This window comes from Micromys minutus (assembly GCF_963924665.1).
Source record: "Micromys minutus genome assembly, chromosome: 7".
In the NCBI taxonomy this organism is placed as follows: Eukaryota; Metazoa; Chordata; class Mammalia; order Rodentia; family Muridae; genus Micromys; species Micromys minutus.
The window spans coordinates 36,927,509-36,950,243 of record NC_137976.1 but is presented as its reverse complement, the minus strand read 5'-3'; the positions used below and the strand labels follow the sequence as shown (position 1 = coordinate 36,950,243).

Here is a 22,735-nt window from a genome sequence, read left to right as displayed (position 1 = left end):
TTCATGAATCAGCCCAGAAAAGAACCAAAGAACCGTAGAAATTGATCCCAGGTGGCTATTCCCTTGTTCTCTTTTTATTTACCCCGGAATGAAAACGGAACCTCCATTCTTTCTTTAAAAACTGCATTAGACTAAGAGTGTAGACAAGATCGTCTTGGAAACGAAAGAGTGACAAGCACATCACTATGGTGCCTGCCTTATAGTTTGAGGGCTGGACCACTGTAGAGGTCCATGGACGGCCCAGGGGGTGAGACTCATAACTACACAAGGCACTGGAGAAGTGGTTAAAAGCATGTTTTGTGCTTTAAACATGTTCTACTGGCAAAACCACACAGAAACAATAAAGATCATATATAATATATATAACTATTGTGTGTGAATATACATATAAATGCATAAGTTATGATTAGCTTTTCAAAGGAAAATCATACTTTTGAGAAAAACTAGAACATTCTGGCTCTGAATCTTGGTTTTGTTGGCTGGTCTTCAACTAGATACCTTCTCTTAGTGTTCAGGGTGTGTGGAAACACAAGCCTCCAGCAAAGGCTGCCTTGCACACAATGTGTGTGCGTCATTCACTGCCTTTACTGCTTCCCTTTGCCTTTTCTCTGGCTGGCCCTTTGCTCGGATAAAATGTTCTCTACTGCACCAGAACGCCTGATGAATGCTTTCAAGTTCTTCCTATGCTTTATATTGTTTGCTGTGAACTAAATGGAAAAGGAGCTGAGAAACAGGAAAACCACCAAAGGAAATATGTTAAAGGGGGCAAGGGGCAGAAAAGTCACCAGGCTGGCATTTGGCGAGTTTGGCATGAATCTGCAGAGAAATACGGCAGTCTACAGGGAGGTTCCTGTGAGGATGAAGCTGGGGCTGTGCAGGGAAGCAGAACATGGGAGACGACTATGTGAAAGGGGAGGAGTGAAGACACATTAGACTTCAGAGTCCAGCAAGCACCAGAAAACCAAGAGGATTGCACGCCTGTGACTGGGGAGGAAAACCCTGCAAAGGGAGGAGAAACTGAAGCCGAGGAGCGACCGGTTTCCCCGGGCAGAGCGAGCAAGGAGAAAACGGAAGGGGGAGATGAGCAAAGCAATGAAACACAGCGTGACAGATGGAACTTACTGGACTAAGGTCCACGTTCTTTAAATGTTCATTTTTCTTGCATGTTAGTATATATTATTATATAAAATAATGAGCTTTATTAGCACATTTCCATACATACATGTGTGACATGTAATTTGATCACATTCACCTACCTTTCTTCATAGTTCTCCTTCTATTTGCACTGCAGGAACATGCACACATGCATATATATACATGTATGTATGCACACATGCGTGGGCGCACACACACAGTCTTTCTGCACCTGGCTTATTTCAGTTAACATGATAATCTCCAGTTTTATTCATTTTTCTGCAAATAACCTAATTCATTTTACTTTATGCACAAGCCTATTATGTTTATATTCATATTATCTTTTCATCTGCTCACAGGTACCAAAGCTGATCCTGTGACTAGTCTATTATGTACAGGACCTCAGTAAATGTGGATGTATAAGTATTTCTATTTGTTGACTTAAGAGTATTTTGGGTATATGCTCATGAGAGGTATATCTGGATCTTATGATAGTCATGTTCTTCAGGTTAGAAAGACCACAGAGCAAGCAAGCCAGTCGGTCATTCAGTCAACAAACATTTGGTGAGCAACACGGAGGTACCTGGTACTTCTTAGCACTGACCAAGGATCCCAGGGTTCACTCAGGAACATAGCACAAAGTAGTAAGTGCTATGTGGGAGATATATGGAAAAGGAGGAAAAATGTATTTATGGGGGAACAATAGGATGTTTTCTGAAGGGTATTTATCTGTCATCCCTGAGAACAGAGAACAGCTTGCTGAAATGCTACTTACTACTTTCTGGCACAAAATGATGGGACAGTGTACAATGTATCCATCAGGAAACGTGGCCGCTCCATAAGAGGGGACTACAGACTCCTGCCCACCAATGCTTGGGTATGGAACCTCACATTTACCAGTGTAAAAGACACACCAGGCTAATGGCTCCGGGGAGGTGGGGAAACAATGCAAACAGAAAGCTTGTGTCTTCCGCTAGCAGCAAAGCTGGCTGTGGTGATCATCTCCTTACCTAGGCACGGCTGGGATTTATTCTGTACAATTGCCTTGAGTCAACTCACAGCACTGTATTCCAGCTTAAAAATCACTGCTGGTCTTTGGTTCTCTAGCAGTAAGCACAAGAATGCATCTTCTTCAATATGTCCATCCAACAAAAATCCGTTGTCTCGTCTGACTTCTATTATTTGGAGCTTCTGTAGTATTGCACCTATTCACAAGACCCGTATGGACAAAGGCCTCTACTGAGGTGATTATTACTCTGGGTGTTAATACACCTCCTTTCTGCCTTTAAATATCTACTAGGGGTTTCTACCCCACTTCAGATCATTTACTTCCCAAGTAAAAGACATAAAACCTGTTAGACTTAGAATAAATATGCTTAAAAGTACTAGAGCTGGGCAGATATCAACCCCTGTGCTATTTTGGCTACTTCCCTGAGGCGATTCCCTGAGATATCGCTTGCCATGGTCTACCTGGGCTGCTCCTACTTCACCAGGTCAGCCCTTATGGCCATAAACTCATGACCCATCTACCCCATGAGTGCTCTCTTCTTTCCCCTCTCTTATTCTCCTGATCCCTACTTCAGATCCCAACCCCAAATACCTCTGCTCTGACCCTTCTCTTCTGCCCAGCCCAGGTTGTGGGCATCTTTATTAACCAATCAAGGATAACTTGGGGGGAGCGAGATTTGCACAACAAAAGCTGGTATACAGGAGAATTCACTTGGCTTGGGGCACCCAGGTCTTGGGATAGAGTAGCAGCACTTTGAATATGTAGCAGCACCAGACCAATCCTTAAAGTTTCCTATCTGGAAAGACAAAACCCCACAGCAAAAATAACAGTCAGGAAATAGGAAGGGGGCTCAAAACCACTGACGTAACAACCTGGACGACGAAGGACAAACCACCCAGCACGTTACCTACCTGCTTTAAGTGAGAGAAGATATCCTTTTGTTTGGCATTATTATAGCAAGATTTTTGTAAGAGTCAAATGGATGGCAGGGCAACGACTGGATATTTCTACTTAGAGCAAGTTTACAGTATGAGGTGGAGGGACCAGAGCTGAGACTTACTGAGGATCTGCTATGTGCCAAGCATGGTAGTATGTGAGGAGGATTATTTCACCTTGTCCTTACACTAATTCTAAAAGATTGGTGCTATTGCTGACCTTACCTACGATAAGGAAACGAAGGCTCAGAAAAGCTGAGAGCCAACCATTTTTGCCTCAGATTTTATCATAAACGGATATGTGATCATTCTTATGTGACCAGATATCCACTGTTAGTGTGTAAAATCAAAAGGATTATGATAGCTATTTCACAGGCTGACTGGCTTTACTATATGAGCTAATGTAATGATCCTAAGTATGTCTAGCATAAATCCGGTTTTCCATTCTCCTGGAAGCATGGTGTACCAGAAAACCAGTCTGGGCTGCACAAGTAGGTGGCTTGAGCTTGGAGTTGAGCTCACTATTTTGTTAGCTCTGTGATGCTGGGCAAATACATTGCTCTCCGAGCTTTAATTTCTTCACTATGCAATATGAAATGAACACTTGCACTTCATAGGCTTAGGAAGACAAGCCCTCCCACTGGCAGAATGGCTCGACCTCTCCGAAAGCACTAAATGAGTATTATTAGAAAAGGATGCTTAGCATTCACTTAGTTCTCTTAGGACCCCAATCAAAGGCATAATAGCTCACGGTGACAGGAAGCAGATACATCATTTTCATATAGATTTAATGAGGACTGAAGGAGGCAACAACACCCACTGTCCTTCAGACAGCATGCACCTAGAACACAACCCTATGCCTAGGGCCTCTGTGCCCACATGATCTCTCAGTTTCTAGCACAGGGCCACTTAGCAGCTAAACTTCAAATTGGATAAGCGAAAAGAACAGATGAAGGACTGATAAAGGATGCAGAAAACAAAATAGAAAATGGGTTAGCATTCTGTGATCCAAACATCAGTCAGACTGCCTTTGAAAGTTCCATCCAATTGGTTATTAAAACAAATAAAAGTAGCCTCTGGTATTTGAAAAGAGAAAGCAATAGTTCTCGGAAACTCATTTCTGCAGGCTACTTCGCTCATGACACAACTCAAGTCAACTGTATCATTCTGAATTTCTCTCAAAGTTATACTCTGTTGCCCATTTTTACAGACACGCTTGTACAGCATTCTTTTTTCTACCAAGGACCAGAAAACCAATAAAAAATACAGAGGTAAGAACTATCCTCAATCAATTCAAGTAAAACATAATGTAGTCATTTTTCTCCTGTTTCCTTTAGGAATATTCAGAATTTCCTAGTAAGCCTCAGCGTTTCTTTTCTTCTTCCCCCTAATTTACTGAAACCTAGGAAAGCACAGACACTGGAAATCCACTGCAGGAAGTGAAAACCCAAATCTATTTCGTTCCTAACTCAGGCTGACATATCTGAAGGAACAGGAGAGTGTTTGCTGACAGTATCACATCAGTGACAGGAAGTGAACAGTCTGTTCCATGCCGCTCCCACTCCACCATAGCCGAGCTGAGCATCACCGGACTCCTTCAACACTAAATTCTTTATGCTGTTTTTAACACTTGGACATTTCTGGACCATAAGCAGAGTCAGCCAAAAAATTCTTTCGTTTTTTAAACTAGAGCAGACAAAGAGGCTGCTGAAGAACAGATGAGGAAAATGTTTTAGTTCTAAAGCACAAAATTGTAATTTTCTGACATAGGAATACTTCAGACATCTAGTTAAGAGTCAAATGACCATATTGAAACTGATCCCAACTGATTCAGGAGTCACATTTTGTGATCAGAAACTATGGGCTCTCAAGTAGGAATTGACCTTGTTTCTCTAATTAAGTCAATAACAAAATCATATCTACAGGAGACTGTGGCCCCAGAGATTTTTTATCGCCCTTGGTAATGTCAATGCCAAATGTACACATTCTTCCTATCTGCTGCCAACATGGCCCTAGGTCATAAATAGTTAACTCCTATCCCAGCAGGAGAGACAATGAGTTTGTGAACAAATTCTTTCAGACAGACGTATTCATAGGTTCCCTGATTATTATTTCATACTAAGGCAGGAATATCAAAAACATGGCATGTGTATGAGTGTGTGTGTGAGAGAGAGAGACAGAGAAGTATGTGTACATGGTCATGCATGTGTGTACACATAGGTCTATGTGTCTGTCTGTGTATACATATGCCACAGGTCAACACTGTGTATATTTCTCAGTCACCTCACTACATTGTTTTCTGAGGCAGAGTCTCTTACGGAACCTGCAGCTCAACAATTCAGCCAGAATGGATGATCAATGTGCGTCAGGGATTCATCTGTCTCTATCTTGCCAGCTCTGCTGCACTACCATTTTTTACTTTTATATGGCTGCTAACAATTCAAACTTAGGTCATCATTTCTGTGTGGCAAAGGCTTTACCAACTGTGCCTTTTCCCCAATTAGAGTCCCTTTTAAATGTAAAGTTCTACTGGTGCACAGCCACTGCTGTTCATTTGTGTGTACATGGGAGCCTGATGGAAATGGGTGAATGGGTGGGAGGGTGGATGAAGATAGATAGATAGATAGAGAGAGAGAGAGAGAGAGAGAGAGAGAGAGAGAGAGAGAGGGAGGGAGGGAGGGAGGGAGGGAGGGAGGGAGGGAGGGAGGGAGGGAGGGAGGGAGAAATAGATGTCAGAAGCTGTGTGGGCTGTAAAATGTAAGATGTTTAATATGTAGTCATTAAGAGGCAAATTATGATAACTCTGGGCTAAGAAGAAAGGTTGGCCCAATTTATCAATGAATACATCCAGAAAGGGATGTCAGATGACCAAACTCAAGGTGCTGGGTGCAAGATGGTCATGGAATAATGGTGTTTGTCATACATGTACTTGGTTCGTTGCTATTTCCCATCTTCCTCAAATTAATATCCAGCATCTGAGTGAATGCACAACCTTTGCTTAGTCAAATCTGTAGGATTTAAATCATTGAAACTAGACCAAGAGGAAATTTGGTCATTTGATGATAGTCAACATAAACTTCTCCATGCATTTGATAGAGCAAGCTGGTGGTACTTAAGCAAAGAGACCTTGTCATTCACAGATGGAGATAACAGTTTAGTGGGAGGATGTTTAAGGGTTCTATCCCTTAGAGCATACAATAGCATTATGAAGTCAGGAGGGAATCTCAAAAGGAGTTGCTGAAGTCAAGGGTTGTAGCAAAAAAGGCAGGATGGCAGAGAAAGAGCCTGAGCCTAAGAAAGATGGTGAGTGTTGACTTAGTAACAGAAGACCACACATTTGAGGAGAAAAGACTGAAGAGGGAGGAGAATGGGGTGAAGCTGCAGATCAAATCAAGCAGCACCGTGGATCCCCATGAACAAGTTTAGAAAGGAAAGTTAAACCCAATAATTCCTGTGACAATCCTCCTGCCTGGGGCCACTATTATCTTTATGATCCGTTTTCTCTTTCTCTTTACCCTTTATCTATCTAATGTTCTGAACATTCCTTTAAGTCTTTATCAATGTAATCAATCAGTTAAAGCAACATAGAAACCACAAAAACAGTAAGTGTATAGTACAGCTTTTTGTGAATGCACTACACATGAACAGATAGAGTCATGTAGGCTTGCCTCCATCCCTTTCCTGTTGCACATGGTCAGCTATGTGTACCTTCCTGCTGGGAACAGCACATTCGAAGAATTCAATAATACCATTGCACAAGTAGTGCTGTGTAGCTAAGAGGCCAAGTTAGTCACCAAGGGAAGCCCCTAAAAATGTAAGGCCATATAATGTGCTGGGGGCTGGGAGAAACCCTGGGAACAGGAATAGAACATGTGAGTAATGCCCCAGGAACCTATGAAGTTTGTGAACTTAAGCATGTTAACTTTTCAGTTCTAGCTTTCCTACCCACAAAGTCAGATAGCTGGGCATCTTTAGAAATTAAGTAAGAGTAGATAATCTGTAAAGTTCCTGATTCATAATAGAATTTCTAGTACAATTTTTTCCTTCTATATTTCAAAGGCATGTCACTGGACATGGGGAAGCTGCCTCAATGGCAGGAGAAGATGTAGGTCTATATGTGGGTAGAGCCTTTTCCAGTCAGGGCCTGTTTATCTGCAGTCAGCTCCTTCTGCCGGGTAAACTTTACTAGCTTTTTGTTTTCTAACCTAACTGCTTCAAAGAACTAATTCCTTAAAATGACCTTATCTTTAACTTCCTTGGTGGGTTAAAAGAGGCCTAAAAGCAAAGGTATAAACGTTAATGTAATTATAGAATTTGGTTATTATGGAAAATGGGGATATATGAGGATACTTTATGCTTTGAAAACATCAACACAGCTCATCTTGACCTCCTCCCATAGGCATGCACTTCAGCAGGCACACACGCTCCTCGGTTTAAGAATGTCCTTGTTAGTCATATCTGGTTTTAAGAGAAAGATTAACAACGTCAAAATAAAAAGTTATTCCTGCATATGAAATAACTCATCTGGTTCTCAAAATTTAGAAGCAATTACAGTTTAGACTTGGAAGGTTAAAAGCACCACTTGAAACGGCTACACTGTTCAATCTTTTAGCTATTGTTCCTTTTTGCTTAGGAAGTTATAAAATAGGTACAGAGTACTTCTTTGTACCTCTTGGGCAAACATTAAGGACTTTGACATATTGCTCTGTTAGCACTCTGAGAAGGAGGGAGCCCAAGGTCATCACAGGGTTGTTTGTTTTCCTGCCAACTGATAAAGGCACTGAGAAGGTGGTGGCTTGCTCAAGGTGACACCGACTGTATTCACCATGCTATGCAACTGACCTTTTGGCCAGAACCAAAGGACAGAAATCAAAAGTACAGTTAAGTTTTTAAGCAAGAAGCCAGTTCCCATTTTGGCTGGGAGAAGCCTAGAGTTCTCACAGGCTTAGCCTCAGCGACCTTCATTTTCTCACACACTTTTGGAGTAAGGATGGAGGGCCTATTGAAAACTCTGAAGGGTCACAGAAGATCTGGGAACAGAGGCTACCATTATAACACTTATAATATACAACGGGCCTAGACTATAATCAAGGATTCTGCCTTTTCATTGGTTACCGCCAGAAATATACTCACTAACCATATGTAACCAAACAGCCACAAAAGAAATAGCATGGTTGCATGGAGAACTACTAGATAGAAGTCATGCGAACAGCCACAGTAAGTGACACACCATCAATATCACTGAGTATGACACTGGGCCTAAGGCCTCCTGTTGGTTCTGTGATGAGGGGTTGAATGGACAGGAATCCAAGGGGCTTCTTTTAAAGGGAATACGGGATAAAGTTGGCTTGCCTTTCCTTATAAAGCCTTCTTCTATCAACCAGCCACCCATCCCTCCCCCAGTAAAAACAGGGGCAGCCTTTAAATGCCAAGAGAATAATTGTCTGTGTTTTGCATGCTGAAATTGGCTTGGCAAGCTCTCCACCTTGCAAAGAATACAAAGAGCTTAGTTTAGTCTGTGTGTAAAGGCTTCATGATCATTACCCAAAACATCCAAGGCGACATGCTCGGGAAAGGGAACAGTTCTTTGTTTCCCCCTGAATTGTAAGCATCTGACATCCATTTATTTACTTACAGCTCCTAGCAGCAGCCACCTCCCTGGTCAACACACACACTTGGCGGCCCTGAATGCTTTCTAACAAAGGCCTACATGGAACCACACACAGTGGACAGGCAGAATCCTCAAACTCAATGTGTCTCAGCCTCAGAGCACCAGCTGCACAGACTTCAGAGTGTAGGAGATCCAGTTCCACTCCACAGGCTAGAAAGTGGCAACACAGGGAAAGATCTCTCCCGATGGAGCTGATTCTACCAAAAGCCAGCTCCCTCCAGCACTTCCTCAGAGAGGACGTAAAGGAAACACATCAGGTAGAAGACCCAAACTCTTCTAGCTGGAGCAGTGCTACCTTACCACGGTGACATGACTAATGTTCTTCCCTTGATATAGTTGTGCACCTGATTACTTCTACAGACTTCCTGATGTTGGAACATGTCTCTTCCCACTGTCTAGATAACTAACTACATAAAGGGGTTTGAATGTAAACCATTCTGTTTGATTCTCTCACTGCTTCCAGTTGCAGGCAGTTCACAAAACAGGACGGGTCACCTCAATTTTGCTGACAGGGAGCTGTTAACAGTCTGGTGGAGAAGGTATCTATCTGTCCTAACTTGACATAGGCCATTAGTTCTAATGAGAAAGAACTCATGCAACATATAAGGTTCATGGAAACTGGATGAGATTTGAAGTCAGTAAGTTCCTGCTTTGCCACTTACCATATCTGTGGCTTGAGGCAGGCTGACTGAACTTCATAAGGCTTAGGATCTTAGAACCAATATTAAAACACAGATTGATCATAAAATGAACTTACAAGGTTTCTTTCCAAGAAAACCATGCATCTCAAGTGTCCTGGAGTGGTCTCTGGAGCTAATAAGTTCTGTGTTACTCCTATGACAGATTCTGAAAGACTTCACCAACCATCAAAGAGTCTGGAGAGCATGCTGTTCTAAATCAGCAGCTTCTGTTGTCTTCTTTAGTAGAGGTTTGGCCAGTTTAGACCCAAGGGTCACTTCATGCCAAGCTCCTCTACACTGGCAGGGACACAGTTCATTAGTACTTCTCTATTGGACAGCAGCAGTTAGTTCCTGGCCAAATTCCAGTTCCTTCAGTTTGGTAATCTCTATTTCAGACAGGCATACAATAACACACTTTTTAAAAAATTAAATTAATATATTTTTTTAACTATGCACTTTAGATCCTGCTTACTGACCCCTTCCTGGTTACCCCTATACACAATCCTTCCCTCATCCTCCATCCCTTCTCTTCTGAGCGAGTGCGCCCCCATGGGTATCCCTTACCCTGGCACCTCAAGTCTCTGTGAGACTAGGCAATTCCTCTCCCACTGAGACCAGACACGGCAGTCCACCTAAAAGAACATATCCCCACGTACAGGTAATAACTTTTGGGATAGCGCTAATTCTAGTTGTTAGGGACCCACATGAAAACCAAGCTGCACATCTGCTACATAAACACAAACACTCTTAAAATACTTGAAACTCTTCTTCATCTTTCAAAAACAGCTTGTATCCAAAGTTACCCCCCAAGTCCCCAGGCAGTTCGTTCTTCCTGTTCAACAACTCCCAAGTCACTTACACTGTATACTGCAGATAACTTGTTGTGTTCCTAAGCATTTCACATTCAAACATGAGTCCACATTTCTACCACACTAAGCTGTGAGTTTAACACCTCAGTTTTTAAATCTTTACGTTTGCCAAAAATGAATAAGTCTATGTATGTGGTTTTGAAAAGGCACAGAGAACAGAAGCTACCAATTAAGCTTTCTGATACAAAAGAGAGATTTTCAAAGCTACCCTTATTACTCATTCACTTAAAACAAAACAAAACAAAAACAAAAAGTAAGAATGAGAGTATCTCAGACTCCACACACATGCCTAAAGTCAGGGATCTTCAGTTTTCTTCCCAGTTACAGATGGATAACACTTTGCTACATCAGAAACGCCGGGCAAGAGGCAGTCAGTGGCTCAAAGGTCTCATGTTACCCAGCAGCCTTATGGGTTAGGGCATTTTCTCTGTAACACATACTTCTCTTGTGTAGTCACATTGCCTTGGATAACTTAGGAGAAGGGAAGGACACTATGTTGTCATGTTGAAATCTCTCAATGGGAATTCTTGATACCTACTAAAATCTGTTCACCCTACATGTCTGTTCCATTGGGCTGATCTGGCCAGCCTTGTAAAGCTGAGGAAGATGGCTGAGAAAGCCATCGGTTCTTTGTGGGGGACTCTGAGTACTCTCAAAGGCAGGTTTTGATTTTTGAGGATTTGAATCATTTTAGAGCTGGAAATGAAGATTGGATTATGAGCAAGAAACATTTTAATAGACACAGGAATATTTTAACAGACCTAGCAACAGAGCTGTGGGCAGAAGGCCTGTGTACTCGTGTTGGTTGGAGTTGTGCGTGACCTCAGGCACATCTGCTAACTTCATGGAGCCTTAGTTATAGAAGTAAGGGGACTGGACATGTTGACCTAACTAGACAAAAAAATTCAAAGAGAAGAGAAAGGTTGAATGACTGGCAGGATACCACATTACTTCTAAGAAAAATTTGAGCAAAAAGAAATATATAAGTGATGTAGTTTAAAAACTTAAAAGAATCCTATGATTTTCAAGAGAGCCCAGATTTAGGCCTGGAAGTATGGCATTTAAAGCTAACTTGTATTTCATGAAAACAATTTTCTTTTCTTTTTTCTCCTTTATTCCACCAGGATCTGGAAATGATTCTTAGCCCTGTTTCAACCTTAAATGAGAAAAGACTCTCTAAAGAGCCACTGATTTGTAATGGAAAACTTGGATAAATCAGCTATTTATACTCAGAGATTTTTATATTTCTTTTTGTCCTTTCTCCATAACACAGAGCTAAGAAAAGCCATGATGTAAGTTTGCCCCGCTAGACCTCATCAGCAGGCTATTTATTCTGCACCTACAGCCTAGCTGTTTCCGGGACTGCAACAGTTAGCACATGGGAACCAAAGAGCAACTTCAAGTTAAATGGAGACTGTGGTGCCAGTAAGGAGAGAGAGAGAGAGAGAGTTGGGGAGGGAGGGGGGGAGGAGGAGGGAGAGAGATAGACAGACAGACCGAGAGACAGAGAGAGAGAGGGAGAGAGAGGGGGGAGGGAAGGAGGGAGGGAGTCACAGAGACAGAGATGGATGGATGGATGGATGGATGGATGGATGGATGGACAAACAGGAAGAAAGAGAGAGGGGGTAGGGGGTTAGGGAGAGGGCTAAGGTTTTTATCGCCTGGCCCAGTGTTTGATAACTAAAATTATTTACGCTTTAAATAAATTATTTAAACTAAAGTTATTAAATCTAAAATTCGTCATTGGCACAATAGGATGAATAGCTGTCATTTGATGGTTCAAACAACGTACACATGAAAGATATTTATAAGTAACCACTTGGTAGACTAACCTAGACTAAGTATTCATTCCCCTGTTGTCTATATGTAAAATTCCAAGGAGAGCTGACAGATGATGAGTTGCTAAAATCTTCCCTACAAACACACCCTCAACAATCTGTTGGTGTGTGTGTGTGTGTGTGTGTGTGTGTGTTGTTTTGTTTTTGGTGTTTAAGATCTGAGAAACTGTGTCCAACATCTATACATTTCCTCAGAACAACTCGGGACTAACGAGGAGTGAGGGTTTAAAAAGATATAACCACGTGTTTGTTTACTGGGAGACGGGGCCTGAAACCTGATAGTACAGGTTGTTTGGAAAACTGTGAATTTAGAACAGAGAGTAGTCCTTCCCATTGAAGAATGACACTGTAATGAGGGAAGGAGGTTTCTGTTGTAGTTCTGAGAAAGAACCAGGCATATGGCTCTATCATACCAGGAGCTACCTGCATCTGCTAACAAGGGGAGTCCTTTTCTGCCTGTCCAAGGTCCTGTTGCTGTGGGAACAGCTCACATTTCAGTCTGCAATGTCAGCTCTTAAAACTCTGTACCACTAGGAAGGCCAGGAGCCATGGACTCCATTTTCCACTCCCTTCCCTGAACCATGTCCACGTGCTACAGGGAAAGAAAAATCAATAGGAGAATGTGTGAGTGATTTTCTTTTAATTGAAAATGGGAAAAAAGATAGAGAAAGCTCAACGCTAAATTAGGTTATCTGATTTTTTGATTTGTCTTGGCAGCCGTCAGATTGGTTTAGTACAGCTGGCTGAGTTCAATGTCTTCAGTGATAGTGACCAGGGCAATAAAAAAAAAAAAAAAAAAAAAAAAACCTTAAAAAATGTTTTTTAAAAAACCAAATAAAATTCCAACAAGACTTTTTTCCCTAATCTGGCCATGCAAGCTTGACCTGGCTGTTCTGTGACTTAGCACTCTTAACATCTATTTACAGAAAGCATTTTCATACATGAATCACGTTTACTATAAGACAGATGATTAAAAACCTAAGCAGCTCTGCTGAGAACCCTGCACTCTTGCTACAGCTCTGTCCCTTTTCCCTTGAGGGAACTAAGTTTTAGCTTAATGGTTCAATGCAGAGAAAGGTGGACATTGAAAACCCATCAGGCATGTTAATAATAAAATTAATCAAAATATGACCTATTAAACATATTCAAACTTAAAACTTTGAGTCATTTCTAACAATGAGGTAGCATAGAATTGTTCTGAATTATATGCAGTTGTCTAGTCATCCAAATAAACAGTTTGTAAATAAACATGTAAAGTTTCCCACATGTTTAAATCCAGTTTATAGAACATAATATTAATAAAATAGGATATGCTCCAAAACAAAGCTAATGCTGATCAAATAAAAGGTATAATGGACATTCAGCTCACTAAGTATCTAGGGAAGAGAGTTGCCCACAATCAGGGGAAGTGGTACCAATGTTTTCTAAATTCGGAAAATTAAAAGGAGACTGCTATTTTGCCTTTAGGGTCCAATGCCACGCCCCACCTAGCATATTACCATGTGTGTACATAGACACCACCCAACTTCTTATAGGCATGTTCTTTTGTCTTTGATGACATGAGTTTACAACCTCATTTCATCTTCATCAAGTCTTTCCCTACTTTTGTTTAATTTTACTTTTCTCTACAAGTCTTAGGCTTATACAGGATAACAGACATGACACACTCAGGTGCCTGTCAAGTAGCAAGGCTCCCTCCACTTCAGGAGAATCTCAGTATCTCTCTCTGCACTGCTGGCCAGTGGGTGACAGATGAGTCATCTTTACCAGGAAGCAGCTCTCACCCAACCTGCTCTGCATGACTCAGTCATCCAGTAAATCCTGCTGAGGTTCAACTCCTCTAAATACAGGGACACAGGCATCAACAACAGGAGTCTTATGTGCTCACAGGGTGCACAGTAAACCCACTAGAAGGTACCATTATCTTCATTTCACCGTGAGGACTCAGATCCAAGGCTGCAGAATCACCTCCTTGGAGCAAAGGTTTAATCCCAGAGCTACCAAATTCTACAAACCTAGTATTCTGTGCTGAAGCATGTTTCCTGCCATTGCAAAATGTTAGCAAGGTGGTCAGGAAGGAAAGCTAATATTTAAGAATAACTGTACATTCACATATGTTTCTGTATATGCACAGAAAGAAACAAATCTTACTGATTCAGGATCCTCAGGAATTAACCAGTAGGATGGTAATATGGACACTTAACAATGTGGAACCAGGATCTCCATTTACTATTTTCTTTTATACTTGTATAACTTCTAAGAAGCTACAGGGTGGTAATTTTATGGGCACTGTACATAGACAACCAAATTAGGACTCAATTTTGCTACTATACTTTTTAGAAGTATAACCTTCAACAAGCTGATTAACAATTCTAAACATTAGTTTTCTTCCCTAAAAAATGGAGAGAGGAAGAATAAATACATGATTAAGTTAGTTAATTGATGAAAACCATGTTGAATAGGGTACAGGGTTCATGGTAAGCACTAAATAAATGTTAGTTATCACTGCTATTATTATTTTTTAAGTCAAAGTACTTTTGATTGGTTACCTCAGTATTATATTAAATGCAAAAGACTCAAACTGATTTTTTGAGCCTTTCCTAAATTACTTTATACAAATAAAACATTATCATATTTTTCCATAATTCACATGTGAAATTAATCATACAATAATACTAAATGTATTTCTGAATAACTACCCAGTTATGCAGAATAAACATTTTGCTTTACAAGATGAATAAAGTAACTTCAAAAGTTTTATGAGTAAAGGCTTTTATGGGTAAGGGCTTGACTTTGTGAATAGAATAAGTTTCTATTTACATATGTCTACTTCCTATAATTAAATTAAGAAACAAGCCTGCAAATTCTCTATAGTTCTCTTACATTGACACATTCTTACCAAAATATGCCATAATTTCAACTAGCTTAAACCAAAGAAAAACAGACCGAGGTCACTGCATAGGAAAACAAAATCCCATCTACTTCTCACTGCCAACGACATGGTATTTGTATCCATAGATACAAGACAACAGAGAACCACAAAGCTTCAGTGCGGGAAGCCCCAAGACTTTAGAGTTCATCCAGTCTCAGGCCCTGGGCCTGCTGTCAGGGGATCCATTATTGAGCAAGAAACAAAGTAGAGGTCAAGGGGAAGAACCCCTGGTTCTTGTTCCATCTAATGATCTTATAAGGTCAACATAACCCAAATTTCTCATGCTGTAAGCAGGAAGTCAGGCCTGACTAATTAAGGGAAGAGCTGGAAGCAGAAGTCAGGTTTCTTTGAGTCTATGTACTCAAAGGTCACAATCATATGAAGGACAGTTAAAATAGTATACCATTGCTGCTTTCTGAAAAAAAGCAAGTCACCATTACTTGACATTTAGTATTAAAAGAAAAAAGCAATTTTCCATCACCTTCCTGCAAGCGATACTAAAAAAAATCCTAAACCACCATAGCAAATATATCTTTCTTTACCTCAGTCTGTATCTCTGGGCCATGCGCAGATATATTAAAAAATTGCCAAGAGAAACAATGAAGTCACTGATAGTACAATGCATGAATATCATGAAATTCATGCTTTGTTTTCTTCCTCTCCATAATTACTTCTCATTACTGATCATGTTGTGGTTGTTGGCAGAGGGGGAAGGAAACACCACCAGTGTAAGCATGTAGAGACATATTGGGCAGCTATACATGCTGGGTCTGCGCTCAGTCAATGTGAGTACTGCTTCATTAATCAGCAATCACATAGCTATGCGTCTTGGTTCCCAAACAGACCAGGTAGTCTCTGAAAACAAAAAACAAAACAAAAAAAAAAAAAAAAAAAAACTACAATCATGTTTAAGAGAACAAGAATCATGCTGTTAAAATTTTGGAGTTGTTTTTATATTTGCAGATTGTCACTGGCTCTCTTTTGGCAGATTTCAGCTTAGCCACTTACGAGTGAGGGAAGAGCACCAAGTAGAGAAGACACTAAGGCTTCTGCTGAGGCGTGGGCGGCCCAAGAAAGCGAGCAGATTTCATGAGCAACACTGAGCAAGCTCTCAGCTAAAAGAAGCTTCCATTATCTTGCTATGGTGGAAGGGCATTCCTTAGGAAAAAACGATAAGGGAAGAGGAATACTTATTGATTAATTCCACAGGCAATTGTTCCCTACAAGAACATGTAATCAAAGAATCACAAGAATACAGCATAGAAATCCTTTAAGAAAAATACAACTAAAGAGGTAAATAGGTTTTTGTGACTTTTAAATAGGATTTTTTATTGTGTAGGCAAGGCGGGCTTTGTCAAATGCGTCTGATTCTGTTGTGTCTGCATCTTCCTCCATGCACAGGGTTTCCCAGTCTGGTGTCTGGGAGGCAGGAGTGGAGTTTCAGCTGTCACAGTGTTGCTGTGCTGCACTGACACAAAGGCTGAACTTGGGACTGGCCTACTAAAGCATGAGACCAGAGCTACTGCTACGCAGAAAAACTCCACACAGCCATTTGCTAAAGCCCCAGGGTTCCAAATGGCCCACATAGATAGAGTGCACCTTAGACCAATGCAAGACGGATGAAGCCAGAGTGAACTGCCAAATTCTGGGTCATGGGGCCATTACTGTTGTGATTTTTAGAAATCTTTAGAACAGTGATATACACCGTGACAGAAGGCCTTCAAAGTACAAGGAACAAACGGGTCGCCCTGTTGAAGACTCACTTGAAATGGAGCATCAGAAAAGGTCCATCCCAGGAAACGACAGTGATTAACATCAGAGCTGGGGCACCGCTCAGTAGAACAAATACCTGGCACCATCCTCAGCAACTCTCCCCACCCAATGTATACACTGTACAGTAAAATATTTCCTTGATGTGACTGTATCTAATCGATGCGATAACTGTACATTGCTTCTACAGTGCAGAGGAAGGGTATCCTTAAGGTATCCAAGAAAATACAATGACTGGGAAAATTATTAGAAACGCAATTTACATCTCCCTTTTTATTTTTAAATACATTTTCATAAGGCACATGCTATGTTAACAAACAAGTGTGTGAACAGCATTTACAACTAAGTTAGTAAATGTATAGTGGAATTTTCCATAGTCACAACTCCCACTCATCATAATGTCTATCTGGCAGGGTTTAGTTTTAGTAACTTCAGAGGCTGAGACAAAGGTGTCAGAGTCCAGCTATTTGGAGCCAGTCCAAGTAACAAAAACAAATATATGTAAGTTATTACACAGACACAGACACACACACACACCTACTTCTGTACTTTTGCTTTTCTCAAATAAATGTACCATGCACAAGTCACTGTTCATTGATACTGCGTTTATACTAGGAATTCGCTATACCCAGGCAGCAAGCATTATGGCTTTCTTTTTAATTTTTTGGACAGGTGTTCTGTATTTGTCTTGAGTGATATAGCATATGGGCATTTTGGCATCTTTTTATTTTAAATGTGAGTTCAATGGTGACATGTGCCTTCACTTCCTTCATTCAGAAAGTTCCCCGCACTTCCTTACCCTCACCACACAGTGAAGACACTACCTTGTAGCTCACACTGTTGCCATGGGCCGTGAGGTAGCATGCAAAGGGTGTTTTCTAATGCTCCGTTTAGAGGAACAACCATCCTTAGTGATACTTTTGGATATGCATAATTCACGGCTCAAAATTCCACTCATATTTTTGTCCTAAAAATATTTCAAAGAAAAAATGCATATACATTAGAAAAATATTAGCAAGAATGTCCCCAGTGACATATTGCTAATACTTTCTGTTTAACGGAGAAGGGCAAATTATTTAGAAAATCTGTGAATGGAAAATGGGTGAATAAATGGTACACGACTCACACAATGAAACTCCATAGAGCAAGCAAAATATATAAACCACAGAAAAAGGAACAAAGATGAATTTTTACAAAATAGGGTTAGTTTCAGAAACATATCAACATGCTACATGCACTGGCTTAAAAACAATACTATATATTGTTCAGTAATGCTTACATATTTTTTAAAGTATAAAACATACACAGTAATGTTACATCCCAAGTTTAGATGGTGAGCACTTCTGGAGTGGCAGGAAGGAGGATGAACACAGGACGAGACACACAGGGGCTTTTGCTGCTTCCACAACACACTGCATGTAAAACTTCTCTCTTATACATGGTAACTTACTAGCTGCAGAAGTACGCATGGCAGTCCAAGGCAGCCGGTAACCTGTATGCTTGCGGTGTTTCCCGCCCCCTCGGGCTTTAAAGGATATTATTGGGTACTGGGAGTAAGCACCAGTGATTTGATGATTTAAGAGGGAGGATTCAACTAGATATGGTAGTACATGACTGCAATCTCATTCAGTATCCAAGAGGCAGAGGCAGGAGGGTTGCCACAAGTTTGAGGACAGCCTGGTCTACATAATGAGTTTTATATATAGTGAAGATACTTCCTCAACAAAATGAACACCGGAAGGTTATCTGCCTCTATACTTACTGGAGTCCACTATAAGTTTCAATCCAGTCAGGAACCCTAAAGGTAAAATAGCTTTTCCTGTTGTTGAAAATCTGGCTAGCTTACCCTCCGCTATGGAGTTGATATGGTCCATTTCCAGTCAGCTCTTCTGCCCAGATGCCTTTGCTGAACGAACGAGAATACCAAATATGAGCTGTGACTTATCTCAGCAATGCTTTTGGAATCGTGGTAGGCTGTTAGGAATATAGTCAAGAAGTGAGCCTTTGCCTTAATAACAAAGTAATCTAAAGTATTCACTAGAAGTTCTGACCTTCCTGTCTCAGTGTGCCAAAAGCTAAAAAGTTAACAAGACAAAAACCTACTTATAATAAGTAGCAACAACTTCAAAAGGAAGTAACATGAAGCTAGAGAAAAATCATTAGCACACCCATTCTTTCACAATTGTGTTGAGTATGTCTCCATGTAAGTCAGCACTCGGACACAGTTGGAGGTATGACCTGGGTTCTTGTGGTGGAATGTGTGGTGGATGAAGTTCAAACACAGTCTGTTTACCCATGGACATAAGTGGCTTTAATCACAGCAGAACAAGCTTTTAAAATGTTGACTTTAAAAGGAGAAGTGTAAATAAGACCATGATTTATGAATCTGGTAATACCCTTCTCTCTTGTACATATTAGAAAGATCAAGTTTGGGGTTGTGGTAAATATTTCAAGAACGTAGTGTCGTTAAGGCATAATAGGTACTTATAAAACTCTATGTCTAGTAAGAGTTACAAATTGTCTTCTCTTCTTCCAGTCCTTGAAGAATGCGTTCCAGAAGCAGCAACGCTGAGGGCTCAGCCCCAAAGCAAATCCCAAGATGTAGCAAATTCCAGGACATGAAGCACAGAGCACCAAAAACAGACCCCTCTAGTGAGTCAGAAGGGGCCCTTCCACGTCCCGTGTCAGAGAAGCCACACACTGGCAAAGGCCACCAAACAGAAGACCTCTCAAGAGATGACTTACTATTTCTCCTCAGCATTCTGGAGGGAGAGCTGCAGGTCAGCAGGGCTGGGGCCATCCCTACCACAATCTAAGGGGAAGGCTGCTTATGAATTTGGTGTGCTTGCAGCTAGAGAAATTGATAGCTATGATTCATGCTCATACATTGCCAAAAGCAAAGCTTGACAACATAGACAGAATTATCTTCTACCAACTCAAAAAATAATTACAATTAATCACATCTAAAAGGGGGTGGTCACCATGACATAAAATTGGCAGGCATGCGGTGAAAGGACACATCCTCTGTTCACAGGCTCCTCTTAGTAATGGTGCCAGAGCACTTCTACACTGGCTTAAATAACAAGGAGCATTCTGCATCCCAAGGAAACTAGCTCCTCTGCATCATTCATCATTTTCTTTATATACAAACCTAAAAACAGCTGCTACCCATAAGAAGAATCTTGCTTCCTAACTTTTGAAAGTCCAAAAGACAGTCCACTGAGGGATATCTCATCTCCTGTTGGAAACCAATGAAACAGCACCCAATGTAGGAAAGTGGTCATTTTGTAAAATACTGTTAACTGTTAATGTGTAAGTGAAATGTAAGAAGAATGCAGGGACATGCTTTGTTCACCTTCTCCAAAAGGTACCAAATATGGCTCACTTATATTTGAAAGAGCATACAAAATACCATTGGCTGTCGCAAGAGACTGTGTGCTGAGCCTGGGAGTAGATAAGCAATCTTTCTGAAATACTGTTTGTTCTTCTAGGCTCGAGATGAAGTCATAGGCATTTTAAGGGCTGAAAAAATAGACCTGGCTTTGCTGGAAGCTCAGTACGGGTTTGTCACTCCAAAAAAGGTGTTGGAGGCTCTCCAGAGAGATGCTTTTCAAGCAAAATCTGCCCCATGGCAGGACGACATCTATGAGAAACCAATGAATGAGGTAAGCACCACATCAGGCGTGGGCACTTAGAAGGCAGAAGCACACTGTCGCCAAGAGCCTGGGCCTAGCGAGTAATCATGACATGAACCTCTTTTCAGTTCTTCCCAATTTCACTTCCAGATGCTCTTAAAACCTACCCAAACAGATACATACTACACGTTTTATGGGGGATAAAGATGAATGACAACCAAGATGCTTCCACCTCGGTTTGCTTCTTACAATCACACTGAAACATAAAATGGAAGAGTTCACATATACACAAATCCTGCAAGCATATGTATTTCTTTTGGGGGCTTGATGGCTATCCAGACTATAATAAAAAGCAGATCCAGTTCAATTATCAAGGTTAAAAAAGTGAGGTATTGTGTCATACAAAGTTTGGTCATTAAAAAGATATCTAAACTTTCCAAGAAACTGAGCTTTAGATGATGGGATAGCTCTGTTCTTCAAACACTGACAGCAAAGACCTTTCTCCTACCCACTGCATCCTGCGGTAGCAAGGGTGAGGAGCACAAACATGGCCCTCACTGCCTACAGATGACATGCTTTTTGCTCCTTTTTCGTGGTTTAAGTTTCTAAAATCCTGACATCCTTTCTTGTTCTATTTTCCCCAGAGACCTAGATAGACATTTTCATTTTTGTAAAAGGAACCAGCTAAGAATATGAGTTAAGGCTGGGAGAATGAAAGCAAGTTTTGGACAAATTACCCCTCCCACCCCCTTGCTCTGGCAATCTAGCTCAGGACTGACCTCTAATGCTCTTGTCTTGGGAATCTCATGAGAGAAGACTACCATCTTGCCAAATTCTGAAGTAGTTTGGTCATGTGAATGTACTTTTCTAAGTGGTAAGGATGAGACCACCCAAAGTCTGTTGATTTATGACTTAATCCAAATTTTAAACAAAAGGAACTGAGGCTGCATGCAAGTCAACAATGTTCAAACTATCGTAGCTCCCAACATGCTTCTGCTAGCCTTGACAAACACGCCAACTACATGAGGAACAATGCAAATCCATAGTAGGTGAAAATACGCTGGATAGGACTTGTCAACTGGCAGTCCTGTCCCTGAATGTTACTCCTAATCTTTTCTTGCTTTAACAATCCAACATCCTTTGATGACCACTTCTACGGATATCCCTCTACCTACCAACAGTCACACACAATATCTCACACAGTGCCACCTCCATAGTCTGCCAATTTTCTCTTTTATGTTTTCTACTTCACCCTTCTAGGTTTCTTTGTCCTTGGTTATCAGGTTCCTGAAGCTCATGTAACTACTTGCATAGCTCAGCTGTCTACTCTTCTCTATTTATAATAGGTAAAGGATGAGAAGAGACATCCAGAAAATAAAGAAGAGTTCTAACAAGAATTCATTAGATGAGGCTGAAGAAAAGGAAGAGAGGGAGGAGAGGGGACCATTAAAGACTATAGATCATATACATAGTCACACAGTAGGAAATCTGCATGAAAAAACAAAACACATGCATGTCAGACAATCTAAAAGGGGCTTATCTAACTCCTAAAGAATAATAACATAGAAGCACAACTTCTCTTTTTAGAGGATGTGGGATGAACGCTGATACCAAATGACAACAGGAGGGGCATATGAGCCCGAAGAAAAGATAGAGCAGATGTGCAATGCAGTGTGAATAAGACGGTAGAAAGGACCAGAACTCATTCCAGAAACTTTGAAACTTCCCTTTTCTTTTCAATTTGGAGTTTTGTATTAGAAGTCAATATTGCAGTTGATGCCTAATGTATTGCTAGTTCCTCTTCAAATCATCACAGAAAACTTAGCATTTGGACTCTCAGAGATACTTCAATAAAAGTACCAGAGACTTAAGACAATTCTTAAAGTATTTTGCAGAATTTAACTTAACATATTACTTTACTCATTTGCTTAATTAATATTTACCAAAAAGCTAATATATCAAGACTGTCATGGTTCCTGCCTCCAGGATGTTTCCTGTATAGAAGAGGTTGGATGACATGTGACCTCACAGGGTAGCACAACAGAGTACTGTGAGGGGCTGTAACCGAAGGTAGACCAAGAAAGGCAAGATCCGAAGGATGACTAGTTAGAACATGATCAGTTCCCATCCGCAGCAATAATGAAGACTGTATTATGAAACTGCATCATTAAAGAATAAAATAAAATGCTGGACGAAATATAAATCATTCTCAAACGCATGGATGAGCTACACCAAAGAAAGATAAACATGAAAGTAAGAACT

At 40.8% G+C, this 22,735-nt stretch overlaps 2 protein-coding genes across 3 annotated transcripts in view; one reads left to right on the top strand and one right to left on the bottom strand.

The window, feature by feature from the left end:
- CMSS1 (cms1 ribosomal small subunit homolog) overlaps positions 1–22,735 on the bottom strand; it is a 288,302-nt gene that overhangs the window by 178,325 nt on the left and 87,242 nt on the right. The gene's annotated exons all lie outside the window — the stretch shown is intronic.
- The window catches only part of FILIP1L (filamin A interacting protein 1 like), a 232,325-nt gene that overhangs the window by 125,655 nt on the left and 83,935 nt on the right, over positions 1–22,735 (top strand). The window contains exons 1-3 of one of the 2 annotated variants that reach the window (XM_080919052.1): positions 11,707–11,723; positions 19,375–19,618; positions 20,330–20,503. In XM_080919052.1, coding sequence (XP_080775178.1) covers positions 19,385–19,618; positions 20,330–20,503 — 408 coding nt within the window. In that variant the 5' untranslated portion in view covers positions 11,707–11,723; positions 19,375–19,384. Of the gene's footprint in view, positions 1–11,706; positions 11,724–19,374; positions 19,619–20,329; positions 20,504–22,735 lie in introns of those variants that run through there. The other variant, XM_080919051.1, reaches the window with a different exon arrangement.